This window comes from Eptesicus fuscus, chromosome 5, assembly GCF_027574615.1.
Source record: "Eptesicus fuscus isolate TK198812 chromosome 5, DD_ASM_mEF_20220401, whole genome shotgun sequence".
In the NCBI taxonomy this organism is placed as follows: domain Eukaryota; kingdom Metazoa; phylum Chordata; class Mammalia; order Chiroptera; family Vespertilionidae; genus Eptesicus; species Eptesicus fuscus.
The window spans coordinates 58056475-58075540 of NC_072477.1; the positions used below are offsets into that span (position 1 = coordinate 58056475).

A 19066-nucleotide genomic window follows, 5' to 3' on the forward strand; every position below is an offset into this window, starting at 1 on the left:
TTTGTGGAGGATGAACCTTAAATGCAAGGGGCCACCATTCCAAAGCTAGAGCTAAAACCCCATAACTATTATTAGTATAACCTTTCTGGTAAGAAGAAATACGAGCAATGATTTAACACCATGAAATAAAACAATGAGGCTATCCCTTAACCCAGCAGTCGCCAACCTTTCGGACCTCACGGACCACCAGTGCTCCTCGGACCACCAGTTGGCGACTGCTGCCTTAACCAACAACCAAAAGAAATCATATGAATTACACTATTGTAATTCATATAAGGCTATTAAAAGAGTAAGAATTTTTTTTAACTTCTATAATTTTAATGAGGCAAAGGAAATTCCACCACCAGTAAAGAAAATAAAAATCTCAATATTAATTCAAGAATAGCTTCTCTGCCCTGGCCAGTGTTGCTAAATGGTTAGTGTCAACCTGCACACCAAAGGGTCTCAGGGCTCCATTCCCGTCAAGGGCCAATACCTTGGTTTTGAGTTCACTCCCTGCCCCCAGTTGGGACACACGCTGAAGGCAACCAGTAGATGTATCGCTCATATCCATGTTTCTTTCTCTCTCTCTCTCTCCTCCCTCCCTTCCTTTCTACTCTCTCTGAAAAAGCAATGGGAAAAAATATCCTCAGGTGAGGATTAACAAAAAAAAATTTTTTTTTTAAGGAATGGCCTCTCCACCACATAAGGTCTATAGGCAGTATTTTGCTACTATTGTCTGGTAGCAAGATTGTTCCTAAGTAAAGGCGGAACCACCAACAGAAAACTCTTCCCATTTCTTTAACCTAGTCTTCATGATCTTCTTTAGCCTGTTGCTGGTGCAGCTGAAATGCAACCATTTTCCTTAGCAACACTTATCTAGTAATCAGTTCTTTTTTCATTTACACTTCCCCTCTTTCCCCTCCCTCCCTCACTGCCCATGGCTTCAGCAAAGTGGAAGAAAGGCACCTGCTCAAAGGATTAAAAGCAAAATAATAATATACAAAAATGGAAGCAATCAGCATTAATTTTTCAAACTGAGATCTTCAATATGGCAACAATGTGATATATTAAAAACTGTCACATTAAAACAAATGACTAAACCTTGAATCTTGAGAAAGTACAATCTCAAGTCACATTTTTCTTATTTAATGCATGAGTAAACGGAATATTCTATTTGACCTGGCAATGATGTATCATAACAGAAAACTGACTGTTTCTGCATCTTGCTATAAATTTGTACTAGTCCAAGACAAATGAAGAGTGCATATAGAGCCCCAGCTAGTGTGGCTCAGTGGCTGAGCATCAATCCATGAACCAAGAGGTCAGGGCACATGTCCAAGTTGCAGGCTTGATAACCAGTAGGGGGTGTGCAGGAGGCATCAGATCGATGATGTTTCTCTCTCATTGATGTTTCTATCTATCCCTCTCCCTCTCTAAAAATCAATAAACATATTAAAAAAAAAAAAGGATGTGTATATAGTGTGTGTATCCACATGTTTGCAAATAAAATTAAATCTTCAGTTTGTTTTTCTATCTTCATGAGAGTTTGAACTTGATGCTACATAATGTTATCTACTTTCCAATATAGTTAAAAGTTTTAGAGAAGATAAGTCCATTGTCTAACTTAGCAAATAAAAATGTAGAAACAAAAGGTACCTGCTGTTGCTTGAAATCAGGCCTGTTTTTGATAAGATTATAAACAGTCACGAATTTCATGTATAGTACGTAGGCCCTTTCCTCATCACGATCTAACCTGCTTTCTTCTGCTGTCTTGAAGATCTTCTGGGCACTCTGTACATAACTTAAAATTAGAGAAAAAAATAAAACATTTGACATCTGGGGGGGAAATCATGGGTAAAGCCCACAGAGAACCTCGATAAAATACATTTCATAATTTATTTCAGAACTGACACAAAGTTAGATGCCAGTTTGGATGCAATCTGAAAATTTCCCTTATGCTACAAGTAAATACTTCTGTTTCATAAGAATTGTTTATATACCACAAACTCTTCAAAATGCTTTCTGAGTCCAGTTTTAAAAGATTTGCTACAACAGATAATCCTGAGACAAGTGGTCCTCAGGCAGCCACATAATAGCCATACTCTATAATTAAAGAACATACCATTTGTATTGAATTAGGGGAGTTAAAATCTTTATTATTTTGACTAGTGGCCTGGTGCACGAAATTCATGCATGGGGGGGTCCTCTCAGCCCGGCCTGCACCCTCTCCAATCTGGGACATCCCTCTTGCAATCCGGGAATGCTGGCTCCTAACCACTCACCTGACTGCCTGCCTGATTGCCCCTAACCACTCTGCCTGCCGGCCTGCTCACCCCCCAACTGCCCCCTGCTGGCCTGCTCGCCCCAAACTGTCCCCCCCCCCACTGGCCTGATCACCCACAACTGCCCTCCCCTTTTGGCCCCTAACCACCTCTGGGTAAGGGGCTGAGGGGCCCTTTTCAGGCTGGTCACACCCCCTTCAGGATGGGGATCCCCGCTGGGGTGCCTGGTCAGCCTGGGTGAGGGGCTGATGGCTGTTTGCAGGCTGGCCACGCCCTCCAGAGGGGACCCTCACCCCGATGGTGGCATGGCCAGCCTGGGTGAGAGGCTGAGGGCTGTTTGCAGGCCCCTCCCTCAGCGGCTGGCCCAGGTGACCCAAGCCTCCTGCTCGCTCCGGCTGCTCCGTGGCCACCGCCCACAGGCCCCTCCTTTGGCAGCTGGTCCAGGCGGGCGGGAAGCTTGGCTTCCTCTGTCGCCAGGGGTGACCCAAGCCTCCTGCTTGCTCCGGCCTGCTCCATGGCCACCGCCCACAGGCCCCTCCTTTGGCGGCCAGCCCAGGCAGGCAGGAAGATTGGCTTCCTCCATTGCCAGGGGCAACCCAAGCCTCCTGCCCACTCCAGCTAGCTCCATGGCTGTCGCCATCTTTGTCCTGCTAATTTGCATTTTCCTTCCTGATTGGCTGTGGGTGTCACAGAGTGATGATCAATTACCATATTTCTCTTATTAGTATAATATTAAAACAAGTATTTTCCATTCTACTCACTCCTTTCTAACCATTATGTAAAATTTCCCCCACCTGAAAATTCAAGAAATTAGGGAAAGAAAAGAGGACATGAGGCTAATCTTTTTGTTTGGTTAAGATTTTCTACAAAATGGCTGAACTACACTCTGATTCATTGGTCCTGCAAGAAAAAGAGACTTAAAGTCCAAAAATACGTCATCTTAAAATTCTACTTCAGTAAAATAATTTGAGGATTCTGTGGCATTAATTCTAAAGACATTTTCCTTGTTTGATGGTTTTTAGAAAGCAAATTAATAAAATAGGCATTTCTGCAAGAGAAATTCATTCACTTAGGACTAAAGTTTTGGCAACCAAGTTATATACAATATGCTTTACCAATACTTATTTATACAAAGCAGTGAATCTTGTTTTCTGTATTTTTCAAACTGTATTCCAAAACTGAGACATGGACTAATGAGGAAGTTGGTCAGACCAAGGAACTAGACCACCACATTAGGAAAAGGGACAAAGTGGTATTTAAGACCAAAGATGGTCCTGTACAAGGACCATTTCAGTCAGTGTGTATGCTGCGCCTCACATGGCATCATAGACCTAAGACAGAGGTAAATCAAACCAAAGATAGTAAGGAGATTCACTATAAACGTTCAGGAATGAGTACATTTGGGATCATAAAAATCAGTTTTTAGAGTCATCCCTCCTCCACCCCCCCATTTATCTCTAGCCATGGAACAGGTATTTTCCTCTAATCTCTAAAATCTTCTTACTCAAGTCTAGTGTATGGCTGGCTAGATGCACCTTTTTTTTTTTATTTAATTTTTTTCTTTTTTTTTTTTTTTGAGAGAGAGAGAGAGGAATGGAGAGAGAGAGAGACAGACATTGATGTGTTGTTCCACTTAGGCATTCATTGGTTGATCCTTTTATGTGCCCTGACCGGGAATGGAACCTACAATCTTGGTATATCGGGACAAGGCTCTACCCAACTGGTCTACCTGGCCAGAGCCTACCTTTCTTTCTGAAACTCCTTTTTCCAACTCTATATTATATAAAATAGATCATTAGATTAAAAGTTCTTGTCAAGCTGAATACTGGATAAAAAATACATCTCTCTCCTCTTTTTAACCCTTTGCACTCGCTCGCTTTTTTCTCGATTCCTTTATTCTACTCGGGATTTAATTTTTTAAATACCCCAGATTTTACAAAGCGTGGCAGTAGAAAAAAAAAACTGGAGTTTCTTTTCATACAAACTTATTCATTTGGATTTTTTAATATTTCAAATTATTGATACATTCAAAGGGTATAAAAAGAGCTGCTACCAATGCTAACCGTGTCGAGTCACACTCGACATCCGAGTGCAAAAGGTTAATCAAAGAAAGACTATGCTAAGACGATCTCTTATATGTGAAATACACAAGGATAAAATCTTTAATTAAGCAGTATTTTTATATTATGTTATGAAAAGGTATTGATTGTGGCTGAATGAGTTATGTAGAACCCTTACAGTCTTTACCTCAAATTTATGATTTACTATTGTCTAGAAAACAGATAATATGTATATTAGAAGACTATATATGTACTCTGCCAAGATAAAGTTAAGAACTTCTCTAAGGAGGTCTTACTTTATTTCTGAGATGATGCCATTGTTTAAATAAACTTTAAATTTACTCACGTAACACATGTAAGAAAATGGAATTGAACTAAAACTTAATATATGACTCAGTCAAACTAACAATGGATACATACTTCTTAGTGCTTATTTTCTCTGGTTTAACTTCTGTCTTCTTATTGAGGTCTTTTAGTGAAGAACTGAGGTAGAGTTCTTTAGGATCTGAAGCCACAGAAGGCATGATGAATAATCCTTACTTTTCCACTTTCACAATGGATGGTGTACTTCAGTAAAAGTAGTTCTTTTCTGAAACAAAATGAACACAAATGATTCCACTAGTATTCCTCATTAACAACAAAACAAATGAGCAGTTTAAAAAATAAAACAGCTAACCTGTATTCTTTGCTAACAGTTAATTTTAAATTATCTTGAATATATCTATTTTGGGAGTTCACGATATACAGGGTATTAATAAACAATTTATTTTCAGATTTTCATTAAATTATTATTGTTTGTATCATTTTATCTTAAGTATTAGGAATCTTTCCTGTCAAAGGAACTAACAGAATAATAAGAGCTTTTATATTTTTCTTCTATTAAATCTGCATGAATGTATAGATCATAAATAGGAAGCTAAATTTAGAAATATAGGGTATCCCCAAAAATGTATATATATATTTTTAATATTTTTTTATTGTTTAAAGTATTACATATAGTGGTACATATATCTCCTTTTTTTCCCCATTGACCTTCCCCAGCCTCCTCTACCCCCTGTCGCATGCCCTCATCCCACCCCTCCAGTGTCTTGTGTCCATTGGTTGTGCTTATATGCATGCATACAAGTCCTTTGGTTGATCTCTTTTCTCCCCTCCCCAACACTCCCCTGCTTTCCCACTGTAATTTGACAGTCTGTTCGGTGCTTTACTGCCTCTGTATCTATCTTTTTGTTTATCAGGTTATAATGTTCTTTATTTTCCATAAATGAGTGAGATCATGTGGTATTTTTCTTTCATTGCCTGGCTTATTTCATTTAACATAATGCTCTCCAGGTCCATCCATGCTGCTGCAAATGGTAAGAATTCCTTCTTTTTTATAGCAGCGTAGTATTCCATGTATATACATTTTTAACAGCTGATAGCTTAATTTTTAAAATGAAATGTATTTTAATAAACACTGTCTTTATAGTTATTCAAAGTGTGAATACATTTTTTGGGACACCCTATATTTCTCTTTCTCATTGATATCTATAATAATAATAGCATAATATGCTAATTAGACTGGACATCCTTCCAGATGACTTTCTGGACGAAGCTGGGGCTGCAAGGGAAGCCCGGATCCCGGGTGCCAGAGGGAAGCCAGTGCTGGCAGCTGGGGGAAGGAAGGCCTACTCTTGCACGAATTTCATACATCGGGCCTCTAGTCTATTTATAAAAGGAAACAAGTGAGGGAGGCAGGGGATAGGCAGGCAAGGCCATTTTATATGGAGCTAAGGACATATAAGCATGTTTCTGGCAGGATATACCCAAGTACTTTGGTTTACTCTGTAAAGGTCATTGATATTTCATGACATTCTTCATTTTCTCATCTGCTTTGGTAAATTATGACTAGGAAGATGGAGGAGGTTGTAAATAAAATAAAATAAAAACAATAGGCTAGGTATATACCAATTAAGTTGTGTGTGTGTATATACATGTGCAGGGATGCATGTAGATGGGGCAGATCAGGGGAGCACACCAAATGGGGAGTCTTGGCAAGATCGTGTCACCAAATGAAAACTTCAGTAACCCAATTAAATGTATGCAAGATCTTTAGCTGTGAAGAACTAATTACAATTTGAATAAATAACAACTTTAACACATTTACTTATTTATGTTTAAAATATATTTTTTTATTGATTTCAGAGAGGAAGGGAGAGGGAGATAGATAGAAACATCAATGATGAGAATCACTGATCAGCTGCCGCCTGCACGCCCCCTACTGGAGATTGAGCCTGCAACCCAGGGATGTACCCTTGGCCAGAATTGAACCCGGGACCCGTCAGTCCGCAGGCCAACAGTCTATCCACTGAGCCAAACTAGCTAGGGCAACATTAATACATTTAAAGATTATGACTTATTTTTTTTCTACCACTTTATTCCACTGTTTTAATGCTCTTCATTCTATCAGTTCACTATTATTAGATGAATGGACATCAATGAACATCTAATTCTAAAAAGCTGAGTAAAGTACAACTGTAGGGGAAAACAGCTTCGGTTCACTTATGTGAAACTCCAAAGGCAGCCCAATCTACTTGATTCTAGTCACATTTACATTAAATAGTAATACTTTCTGATTTCTTGATACTCATCCCTTCTAACCCTGTGCCATTAATCCACTGATTTAGCAAACCTAGCTATATATCTTTCTCTAAAGTCATATTTTTATGATTCTCTATTTTTCCCATTTATATTTGCTCTATCCTATCTAATAAAAGAGTACTATGCAGATTGATCATCATTGCAACACACAATATAGCTGCCCCCATGTGGTCAAAGATCCTGCCCCCATGTGGACACAGGATGGCCACCACAAGATGGCCAGCAGTAGAGGGCAGTTGGGAGGCACCCGGCCTGCAAGGGAGGGCAGTTGAGAGGGACCAAGCCTGCAAGGGAGGGCAGTTGGAGGTGATCAACCCTGCAGGAGAGGGCAGTTAGGGGTGACCAGGCCGGCAGAGGAGGGAAGTTGGGGGCAAACAGGCTGGCAGCAGAGTGGTTAGGGGGTGATCAGACTGGCAGGCAGAAGCGGTTAGGGGCAATCAGGAAGGCAGGCAGGCAAGCAGTTGGGAGCCAGCAGTCCTGGATTGTGAGAGGCAGGCAGAAGCAGTTAGGGGCAATCAGGAAGGCAGTCAGGCAAGCAGTTGGGAGCCAGCAGTCCTGGATTGTGAGAGGAATGTCCGACTGCCTGTTTAGGCCCGATCCCAGGGATCGGGCCTAAACGGGCAGTCGGACATCCCTTGAGGGGTCCCATATTGGAGAGGGTACAGGCTGGGCTGAGGGACAACCCCCCTCCGTGCACGAATTTCGTGCACCGGGCCTCTAGTGTATCTATAAACACGTTTAACCAAACACTTTAATTAGTAGCATCAGATCTATGAACTTAAAAACAATGAGCTCAGCCTAGCCTATGTGGCTCAGGGGTTGAGTGCTGACCTATGAGACAGAAGGTCATAGTTCTATTCCTGGTCCTGGCACATGCCTGGGTTTTAGGCTCAATACCCAGCAGGGGGCATGCAGGAGGCAGTGGATGGATGATTGATGTTTCTCTCTCTCTCTCTCTCTCTCTCTCTCTCTCTCTCCCTCTTCCTTTCTCTGAAATCAATAAAAACATATTAAAAAACAACAACAAAAAACCAGTAAGCTCACATATAAACATTTTCTACACTTTCCCCTCCATTCTGTGTCCTATGTCTAAATCTATAATGACGGGAGAAAGCCTCTGAACCACACCATCACTGCCAAAGAGACTTATTAATGTTAAATATGTCCTAGTTAGGTATCTAATTCATCAATAATTCATCACCAAAACAGCTAAGAGCATTTATTAAGGAAAGGAAGTAGTATGATAGGGATCCATTGGATTTCCTACTTTTATTATTTATTTATTTAATATATTTTTATTAATTTCAGAGAGGAAGGGAGAGGGAGAGAGCAATAAAAACATCAATAATGAGAGAGAAACATTGATCGGCTGCCTCCTGCATGCCCTACACTGGGAAGTGAGCCTGCAACCCGGGCATGTGCCCTGACCAGGAATCAAACTGTGACCTCCTGGTTCACAAGTCGATGCTCAACCACTGAGCCATGCTGGCCAGGCTCCTCATACTTTTAGACAAAGCAGAATCATTTGAGTATCTTACCTTGCAAAAAAAACGCTATGCTATGTGTTAAAGATACAAAGGGTTTATAATACACTAGTGGCCCGATGCACAAAATGCATGCATGGGTAGGGTCCCTAGGCCTTGCTGGCAATCAGGGCCAATCTGTGGGGCGATGGGGAGAGAGGGGGGGGCGGGGAGGGAGGAGGGCAGCGCTGCCCCGCTCCCACCCCCACCGCCGGTCACCTTCCTCTGCAGGGCAACCAATGGGGCGATCACGGGGCCCCTGCTGGCACCTGCCTTGGCTAACCTGGGGCCTGAAGACTGGGGGCAGCTCCTGAGTTGAGCATCTGCTGCCTGGTGGTCAGTACGCAGCATCACAGTGACCGGTCATTCCACCAGTTGTTTCGCCATTCAGTTAATTTGCATATTAGGCTTTTATTATATAGGATTATATAGGATGGTCCCTGACCTCCCATGATGAACAGTTTAGCCAGAGAACATACCCTACCTTCCCACACCCACCATCTCCTCACCTCCTGCCTATCCTCCCAATGCTGAATAAACAAAGAATACATGCCAAGCTGGTGGGGCTCACTGGTTGAGTGTTGACCTATGCACCAGGAGGTCGTGGGTTTGATTCCCGGTCAGGGCACATGTCTGGGTTGTAGACTCGATCCCCACAAGGGGGCGTGCAGGAGGCAGCCTATTGATGATGTCTCTCTCTCCCTCTCCTTTACTCTCTAAAAACGAATAAAAACATATTTTGAAAAATGAATAGACACATACTTTAAAATAAAAAGGAATACATAATACATGACACCATTTGTATAAAGCATAAAAACAAACTACCTTGAACAGTATATTGCTCATATAAATGAGGTAAGCCTATAAAGAAAAACAGGAAATGATAATCAAATTCTACTTCTGAGGAGAAAGAAGATATAATCAGAGGCATACACAAGCAATGTCAGCAGTATCAGGAAGGTTTTATTTCTCAAGTTGGGTGGTACACTGACAGGTGATCACAGGTGATCATTTTATTATCATGCTTTATAGCATATAAAAGAATTATATAATGTAGTTAACATATTTTATTAAAAAATTTAAAAATAATTATGAGCATAACAATGCAAGTATGAATAAAAATATGCAATTGTATATAAGCATCGATGTTCCTCTCTAAAAATCAATAAAAATATTTTTTTAAAGTTATAGGTGAAACAAGCAAACACAAAATATGCGTTTATTAAATACTGATTTTAAAAAAAAATGTGGGATATTGGAAGAGCCTGATATCCATATATATAAAAAGCCAGGGGCAGTGACAACCAAAACGACCAAACGACTGGTCGCCATGAGGTGGCACTGACTGGCGAGTGGGCTGAACTGTTGACCTCTCGGTCCCTCCCCCCAGCTCCCTCAGGCAGCAGCAGTGGCTTGCTCCCACCTCCCTCGGGCAGCGGCGCCTCCCCCCTGCCTCCCGTGGGTGGTGGTGGCTCACTCCCGCCTCTCGCTCCTGCCTCCCACCCGCCTCCAGTAAACCGCCACCGCTGCCCACTGTAGCCAGTGAACCAGCCCGATCAGTAGGTGGGGCTGGCCAACCTCGCGGCCCCTTCCCCCACTGGCCTGCCCCTGATTGGATTCTCCCATCCTGATCAAGAGTGGGGCCTTCCTGGCAGCCCCGAGTCCCTGGGGTTGAGAATTCTGATGGCCCTGCCCAGAGAGTAGAGGTGCCTGACGGGCAGGGACAAGGACCACAGGCCTCCAGGGAGCACCGCAGAGTTGGCAAGGAGAGGAGAGAGCCTGCGGAGGGGCAAGGAGCGAAGCCAGCAGACATCAGCCCAGAATCCAGCCCTTCCTCCCAGAGGCAGCGGGCCCTCAACCCAGAACCCCAGCCCGAATCGGAAGAGCCTGAGGAAGGCTTCAGGAAGCTCTAAGCAGAGCTGCGCATTGAGAACAAGAGACTTCGTGAGGCCCTGACCGAGACCATGCTGCTGGGTGGCACAACTCAAGGTGGAGCTGGAGCGCGCACACAGAGGCAGGAGCACTTTGCAGAGAGGCGGGACCCCTGGAGCTGGAGAGATTTGAACGCAGAGCCCTGGAGCACATGGCCGCTGAGCTGGAAGAGGAGCTGAAGGGCCTGTCCAATCTCTGGGCTGACAACCAGTGCCTCAAGGACGAGAACGCGGCCCTGATCCGCGTCATCAGCAAACTGTCCAAGTGACCCCGGAGGACTTGCCCCTGCACCCGCATTTATACAGCTGCTTCTGCCACACGCACCCCTTCCCCTGTGTGAACACGAGTGACAGGGCTGCCGGGGAGTCTCTGAGAAGCCATAACCTCCCCTCAGGACCTCCAGGCTGGGAGGGGAGGACAGAGCCCCCAGGAGCCAAGGGGGCCATCTGAGGCCAGGATGGAGACGGGAGGCTGAGCCAGGTAGGGGGACCAGGGCTGCAGGCAGGACCAGGAAGGAACTGAGGACAAGGAAGGAACCAAGGACCAGGAAGTGCCAGGACCAGAGTGGCCACCCGGAGGTCCCCTCTCACGTGTGCTACCACCAGTCACCCCTCCCGCCCCTGAGCAGGGATCCAAAAATGTGCCAAGCATCCCGCCGGCCTGGGCCGGGTGGGCCTGTATATAGGGTCTGTGTGCAATAGGGAGGGATGTCTCCTATTTTTTGCTACCCCCTCCCCGACACTGGGGGAGAAGGTATTTTGAGCACAGCGGGGTGGTGGGCAGGGCTGCGAGCAGCACAGGGCTATCGCACACGCAATTTTGCACACTGGGCTCCTAGTATATCTATAACTTTGTGAAGTACAGCTTCTGTACAGGGGTGTGAGTGGAAGCAAGAGCACAAACATTGAGGAATAAAGAAATGGAAGTAGACTGTAGATAACTTTTTAAAAATTGGCAATAAAAGAGAGAATGATGGGATTGGATGGAATGGTATTCCAGAAAATGATTTCTGAAACACAAGAAGTAGCAGCTGAGGAATAACACTTTTGACTAAGAGAAAGTAAGGTCAAGAAACTAGCTTTTCATCTTGGCCGGTTTGGCTCAGTGGATAGAGAGTCAGCCCGAGGACTGAAGGGTCCCATGCTCGATTCTGGTCAAAGGCATGTACCTTGGTTGCAGGCTTCATCCCTGGCCCTGGTCGGGGCACAAGCAAGAGGCAACCAATTAATGTGTCTCTCTCACACTGATGTTTCTCTCTTTCTGTCTCTCCCTTTCCCTTCCACTCTCTCTAAAAATCAATGGAAAAAATATCCTTGGATGAGGATTAAAAAAGAACTAACTTTTCGGGAAGGTACTTAAGGAAACCTGAGGCCTTAGTGATACGACAACAGACATCACTGTGGCAGAGGGCAGGGGATATTGGAGCTTGGACTATTAATGAGGTCCAGAAGACAGTAAGAAGAGACCAGTAACAAGAGTTATCCCTGACTTTTCTGTTCCCAACTAGCTCAGCTTACTCAACCACAGAAGGCAACATTTGCTCCCCTGACACAGGCCAGCTCTTGAAATGTAATTCCTAAAAACAACAATCATTTTTTATTGGTGACATTACAAAGTGTACTAAGATAAAAACTAAAGCCAGAGTTAAGCAGAGTAACCAAGTATCAGTCTGATAGTATCTTTTTTCCAATTCTATTCTCTATCTGGGTCATAAGTACTACTGGTCTAACCACACAATGTACCAGTATGTTCAAAAAGTCAGGTAGAGCCCTGGCCAATGTGGCTCAGTTGGTTGAAGCATCATCCCTATACTGAAAGGTTGTGGGTTTGATCGCCAGTCGGGGCACGTAAGGGAAGTAGCCGATTGATGTCTCTCTCTCCCTTCCCCACTTTCTAAAATCAATAAGCATATCCCCAGGTGAGGATTTAAAAAAAAAAGTCGGTGGAGTCTATTTTGCTGAATCATGACAATTAGGTCTCCTGGCTAGGAAAAGAAAGCTACTGATTTGAACCTTCCAAAATGAACATCTAAAATGTGTTCTCAGTTGAATCTGTTTCTCATGATTACCTTTAAAGTTTGGATCTTTAAAAGACAAAGAATATTAAAACTATATATGCTACCTAGGCAACTTAAAATCATAAATCATTAGCTATTTCAAACTTAAATAAAAGGAATACATATTACATGGCTCCATTTGTATAAAGTTTAAAAACAAACTACATTGAACAGTATATTGCTGTATTCTATCATTCACAGATATTCTGCTGTATGGAAGACACTGTTTCTAGGAACTCAAAAATCAGATGTGATCTGCTTCCTCACAAAGTTTAAAAAACCAATGTGACAGAAAATTGTAAGCAATGGTAATACAACATAGTATCATGTCAAACTAAAAAGAGATACAAATAATGTACAATGGGAAAATTAAGAAGGAAGATTAAGTATGACTAAGTAAGTGGGATGCTGGGAGGCACCATGGGAAGAGATAGCATTTATGTGTCTTGGTGGGAGAAGGTTTTTGACAGAGATTAAGAACAGTATGAGGAAAAGTAAAAAAAAAAAATAAAGAACATCTTTAGGAACTAGTCACTACAGAGAATGAACAAGGATCTACTAGACACTAAACTTGAAAAAAATAGTCTAGGAACAGAAAATGGAAGTCCTTGAATGTCACAAAAAGCATTTATTATTTTATTTTCTAAAAGTAACAGAGCCATAGCAGGATTCTAACAATGAGTTATATGATCCAAACTGACAACAGTACAAAGACTTTAAAAGACTGGAGAAAAGGAACACTCTTGTTACCTATCAGAATGATCCTAAGGAAAGATGATGAAGGTCAGAACTAGAGCAACAGAGATGGAATAAAGGAGGCAGATACAACAGACACTGCAAAGGTAGAATGACAGAAACTGCAAAGGTAGAATGACAGGACTTGGCAAATGACTAAGACACATGGAGGCAAAGTATAGGAATAAGATTATGATGACATCTAAGTTTTTAGTGAAGGTTTCTATGAGAAAGACTGTACTTTTTTAAAGTTACCTTTTCTGTCCTTATTTGATTCTTGAGAATAGCTGAAATAACTAGTCATCAAAGGACTAATTTTGTTTCCACTTTCATTCACAAAATTATCCTATATAATAAAAGGCCAATATGCAAATCGACCCAATGGTGGAATGACCAGTTGCTATGATGCACACTGACCACCAGACACTCAATGCAGGAGCTGCCCCCTGGTGGTCAGTGTGCTCCCACAGGGGGAGCGCTGCTCAGCCAGAAGCCCTGAGTTGGGCTCATAGCTGGCGAGTGCAGTGGTGGTGGCGGGAGCCTCTCCCACCACTGTGGCAGCGCTAAGGAGCAGCAAGCCAAGCGGTAAGGAGCCAGCAGGTGGGTGGTAAGGAGTGAGGGGTCCCAGACTGCAAGAGGGCTAAGGGATCCCCCCAAGTGCATGAATTTCATGCATCGTGCCTCTAGGTCAGGCTGAGGGACCCCCCCAAGTGCATGAATTTCATGCATCGCGCCTCTAGTCTCTATATATAAAAGCCAAGCAACCGGAATGCCAGAACGACTGGTTGCTATGATGCCCACTGCGGCCGGCCAACTGCCCACGGCCCCTTCCCCCAGCCAGCCCCACCCCAACCACCCCCCACCACCCCGCCCCACCCCGATCAGGGGCAGGGCTGGCCGACCAACTTCCCTCCTCCCCACCGGATTTGCCCCCATGGGGGGAAGGCCATTGGAACCCCACCTGTGCATGAATTTGTGCACCAGGCCTCTAGTCTATATATATATAAAAGCCTAAGCCACCATTCGACCAGTAGCTATGATGTGCACTGACCACCAGGGGGCAGACGCTCAACACACAAGCATGGAAACATGGAACACACTGATGAATCTCAGAGAGAAGGGGGAGGGGAAGAGATTAACCAAATATCTTATATACATACTAGAGACCCAGTGCATAGATTCATGCACTGGTGGGATCCCTGAGCTTGGCTTTTGCGGACTGGGCCAAAACCAGCAGTCTGCCATCCCCCGAGGGGTTCTGGATTGCGAGAGGACCTCTAGTATAAGCTATATTGTCAAATAAGATGCCTGGTGTTGCCCCGGCTGGGTGGGTCAGTTAGTTGGAACATTGTCCCATCTACCAAAAAGATTGCAGGTTCTATTCCCAGTTATGGCACATACCTAGGTTGTGGGTTTGATCCCTTGATCATGATACCTATGAGAGGCAGCCGATCAATGTTTCTCTCTAAAATAAATAAAAACATATCCTCCAGTGAGGATTTTTTTTTTTTAAAGATGCTTATATAGAGCACTGAGTTGAAATGTAAAATGTATTTCTTGGCCCTGGCCAGGCAGTTCAGTTGGTTAGAGCATCATCCCGGTGCACCAAGGTTGTGGGTTCAATCCCAGGTGAGGACAAGCCGGTGTGGCTCAGTGGTTGAGCATCAACTTATGAAACAGGAGGTCAAAGTTCAATTCTCAGTCAGGGCACATGCCCAGGTTGTGGGCTTGATCCCCAGTGTGGGGCATGCAGGAGGCAGCCAATCAATGACTCTATCTCATCATTGATCATTCTCTCTCTCTCTCTCTTTCTCTCTCTCTCTCCCCCCTCTCTCTTCCTCTCTAAAATTAACCTTTTGCACTCGGATGTCGAGTGTGACTCGACACGGTTAGCATCGGTAGCAGCTCGTATGTATTTGAAATATAAAAAAATCCAAATAAATAAGTTTGTATGAAAAGAAACTCCAGTTTTTTATTCTACTGCCATGCTTTGTAAAATCTGGGGTATTTAAAAAATTAAATCCCGAGTAGAATAAAGGAATTGAGAAAAAAGCAAGCGAGTGCAAAGGGTTAATAAAAAAATTTTTTAAAAACCAATCAATAAATACATACACAAATGTATTTTTTCTCTCTCAAGTCAATTTTTTCTCTCTCAAAACAAATTGGTATTTTTCTCTCTCAAATCAATAATAATTTTTTTAAAAAAAAATGTATTTCTTAATACAATAGGTCACACTGAAAAAGTATAAAAGTTCTGCAAAGCATTGCTACCCTAAGTGTGGTCCATAGGCTAGTACAGGTTGGGAAACTTTTTGTTAAGTCTGTGATAAAATACAAAGCTTATAACAGAATGTAACAATTAAACACACTGAGCTTTTCATAGTAGTTACTTCCTCTATGAAGAAAGCAGTGCACTGATTATATTCTAGCTCAAGCTGCAAGCCTGTAACAGAGACTGGCTAGTTTGAGGAACATTGCTCTAGGGCCAGGGTCGGCAAACTGCGGCTCGCGAGCCACATGCGGCTCTTTGGCCCCTTGAGTGTGGCTCTTCCACAAATTACCACGGCCTGGAAGAGTCTATTTTGAAGAAGTGGCGTTAGAAGAAGTTTAAGTTTAAAAAATGTGGCTCTCAAAAGAAATTTCAATCGTTGTACTGTTGATATTTAGCTCTGTTGACTAATGAGTTTGCCGACCACTGCTCTAGGGCATAAAGACAGTACCACCATCGGGCTTCTGATCACAAATATCTTACTTAGTCTAGTCACCAAAACCAAACCAATACTCATTAAATAATAAGCCAACAATTAATTGTTACACTATATACTAAAATGTGACTCCAGTCCCTGGAGAGTCAAAAGAAAGGGGAAATTCTATGTAGCTTGGGGGGTGAGGAGGCTTCTTCCAATCTACAAATTCTTTGACATTCTTTCCATCAAAAGATAGGGATCGATCATCCAATGGGAGGAGGGCTCTGACTGCTCTGACCAATAGAGAATGTTGGAAGTAATGCTATACCAATTTCTGGGTTCAGGCTTTAAGAGACAGCTTTCACTTCCTGTCTCTTCAAACACTTGCTCTTGGAACTCAGCCTCCATAATTGTGAGAAATCTGAGCCACATGAAGAGTCTACATGCAGGCACTTCAGGTGGCATCTCCAGCTAACTCCCAGCCAACATCAACTGCCACTCATGCAAATGAACCATCTTTGATGGCCAGCCCAGTGGAGCTTTCAGATGACTACAGCTGCACGAAACCCCATGCAAGAACCAACCAGCTGAGTCCAGTCTACAGAAACAAGGGAAAATAAATCGTAGTCTTAAGCCATTTTGTGTTGAAACAATTTGTTATACAGCAATAGGTAACTGGAACAATAACCAAGATTTTAAAAAATAAGTCTTTCTTATTTCTAATATTAGCAACTCATATTTAATGGACCCGCCCCTGTGCCCACCACAGCCTCGAGGCCCACAGTTCCTTTCAAGGTGCATGAATTCGTGCACTGCGTCCCGTGGGTGTGTGTGTGTGTGTGTGTGTGTGTGTGTACACGTGTGTACAGTGTCCCAAAAAAATGTATGTACTTTAACAGCTGATAGCTCAATTTTGAAAAATGAAATGCATTTTAATAAACAATGCCTTTATAATTATTCAAAGTGTGTGTATACATTTTTTGGGACAACCTATATATATAATGCTGGAAATTTTATGGAAAAAAATTAGATGTGCTGGATTTATTTTCCAACTGCCATACTTTACAAATGTCCATTAATGTCTTTTTTGTTCTTTTCCATTATGTTCACATTAATAAATAAATGACCATAATGATAAATAAAGTTCAAGTAAATATATAAAAAATCAGGCTAGAAAGACAGGTTTAAAATATTTTCTGTCAGTTTTTTTCATGCATTGTTTCTCAAAGAATACAATACATACCTAAGTGCAATTAATGCCTATTTATGTCATTAATGACAGGTTGTTGCTGATAAGATCCTTACTATTTAATTTTAAAGATGCATCTAATGTGTCAAAAGAAACGCACATTTAAGGCAATCATAGCAATATGATAAAGAAAGCACAACCTACATCACCTTTCACATAAACTGGTCCAAGTGCTATAGAGTCATAGAAACTATCTGAATCCATCATGAAAGACATTCAACGACTCAAAAAAAATCTGTTGAAATGCAAAATCTGCTTACACAGCAAGGCCAGAGAGGAAACCTAGAACAGGAAAATGTCCTTAACAAATATCACTTAACAATTTCAAGTGCTGCAACAGAAAATACACAAACTAAGGATGCTTGCAGATTCAGAAAGAGTAACCTCCATTAGTGCGGAATCCCTTTCATCTTAAATTCTCTGAGCTCTTAACAAATATTAAATTCCTTTGGCTCTGCAACACCTGTCTTCAGGTAAACATTTTGTTAGTGATTAAGTGACCTGCCTCAAGGTCACAGAATGAACTGGCGGCACAAAAATAAACCCAGAAGTGTGGTCTGCAGTTTTATGCATAAATGACCATCACTGCGATTCAGGGTTCTGATAATTTCCAAGGTGGAGTGGAGGTGAAATTCACTTGTCCCACAACTCTAGGAGAGGCCACATTTTAAGACAGAAAAGCTTCTGTTTGAGGTAAGTCACAGCTTTAATTCTGATGAGCTTAGAGGTTCTTTAAATTCATACTCGGACTTCGCTAAAAGCAAGTTTGGGGCAGGGGAGGGATTGCGGAACACTCTGAGGGGTCACAGTAAGCACTGGGATTGTAGCTCGTTAGCAAAAAAATGAGAAAACGGAAGCAAGAGGTAGTTTATCCATTTCGGGTCCGAGTGCACAAGAAGGGGGAGGAATGGTCAAGGCCACCTTGTAGGGCCGGAAAACCCGAATCCACACGGAACTCGCTGGGCAACCAAAGGTGGGCGGCGGGGGAAACCCGAGGCTGGGCCCTTCCTCCCAAAGCCGATTCCAAGTTCGGGGAGTCCCACCCCCTCCGCGGTCAGGGCTCGTCTCCCGGGTGACCAGCAGCCGGAGGAAGAAAAGGGGGTTCACTGCGGTCGGCTTGCGGGGAACAGATGCCAGGACCCAGACCCGCACTCACCTTTGGCGCCAGGCGCGCTTTCACTAACGCCGGACTCCTCGCCCAAGGCCCATGTCCCACCAACCTCAGGAGCAAACCGCGTTCGCCGCCCCGACGAAGCCTGCCCAGCTCATCCCCCTTTTCCCAGTTTGCACTGCGTTGCAACGCGTCTCGCCTCGGACGCCACGGAGGGCGGGGCCGCGCGCGCGCACTGCTGACGCCTGGCTCCTCCCCAGGCCTGGCCACGCCCGTGCGGGTGCGCGCGGGGGCGGAGGGCGGGGCCGGGCTTACGCAGAACCGGGGCGAGCGCTCAGCCTCGGAGCCGGGCTTTATGCCCGCCGTAGCTCGGGCACCCTGGTGTTGCTAGCATCCTGGGCCTCCTCGCGGGAGAAGCGGGGCTGCTTTTGCGCCTCTTGGCTACGTGTCTTCCTCCTCCGCTCGGAGAGTGAGAGCTGACTGGAAAAAGAACTTGAATCCTCCCAAGTTTGGGCGAAAAGTTTAACATTTTCTGAAGCCAAGCCTACGGTCAAAGGAGAACGGGCACGATCCTCAAACATACTACGTACACACATACTTGGTTCCAGTTAAAGGCTCAGCTATACGAAAACAAAACGAGAGGTCTGAACTTTTCTCACTAGGTGACCTTTGTACTCTGGTAAAGGAAGGTGATTGGATGCTCCAATTATAGTGTGTAAACATACAGGTGCCTGAATGGAGCTGCTGCCCAGGTGCACTAAGTCACCAAGGACAGTCAAGGTGTCTGTCTCAAGGGAGGTGAGGTCTAG

General features: G+C 43.7%; 1 protein-coding gene across 2 annotated transcripts in view; it reads right to left on the minus strand.

Annotated features, from left to right (window-relative positions):
• The window catches only part of USP8 (ubiquitin specific peptidase 8), a 62267-nt gene extending 43853 nt beyond the window's left edge, over nucleotides 1-18414 (minus strand). For both annotated transcript variants that reach the window (XM_054716238.1, XM_054716237.1), the window contains exons 1-3: nucleotides 18303-18414; nucleotides 4745-4913; nucleotides 1639-1783 (exon numbers count right to left, since the gene is read on the minus strand). In XM_054716238.1, the coding sequence (XP_054572213.1) occupies nucleotides 1639-1783; nucleotides 4745-4848 (249 nt within the window). In that variant the 5' untranslated portion in view covers nucleotides 4849-4913; nucleotides 18303-18414. The remainder of the gene's footprint in view (nucleotides 1-1638; nucleotides 1784-4744; nucleotides 4914-18302) is intronic.
• Between the last annotated feature and the right edge of the window lie 652 nt (nucleotides 18415-19066).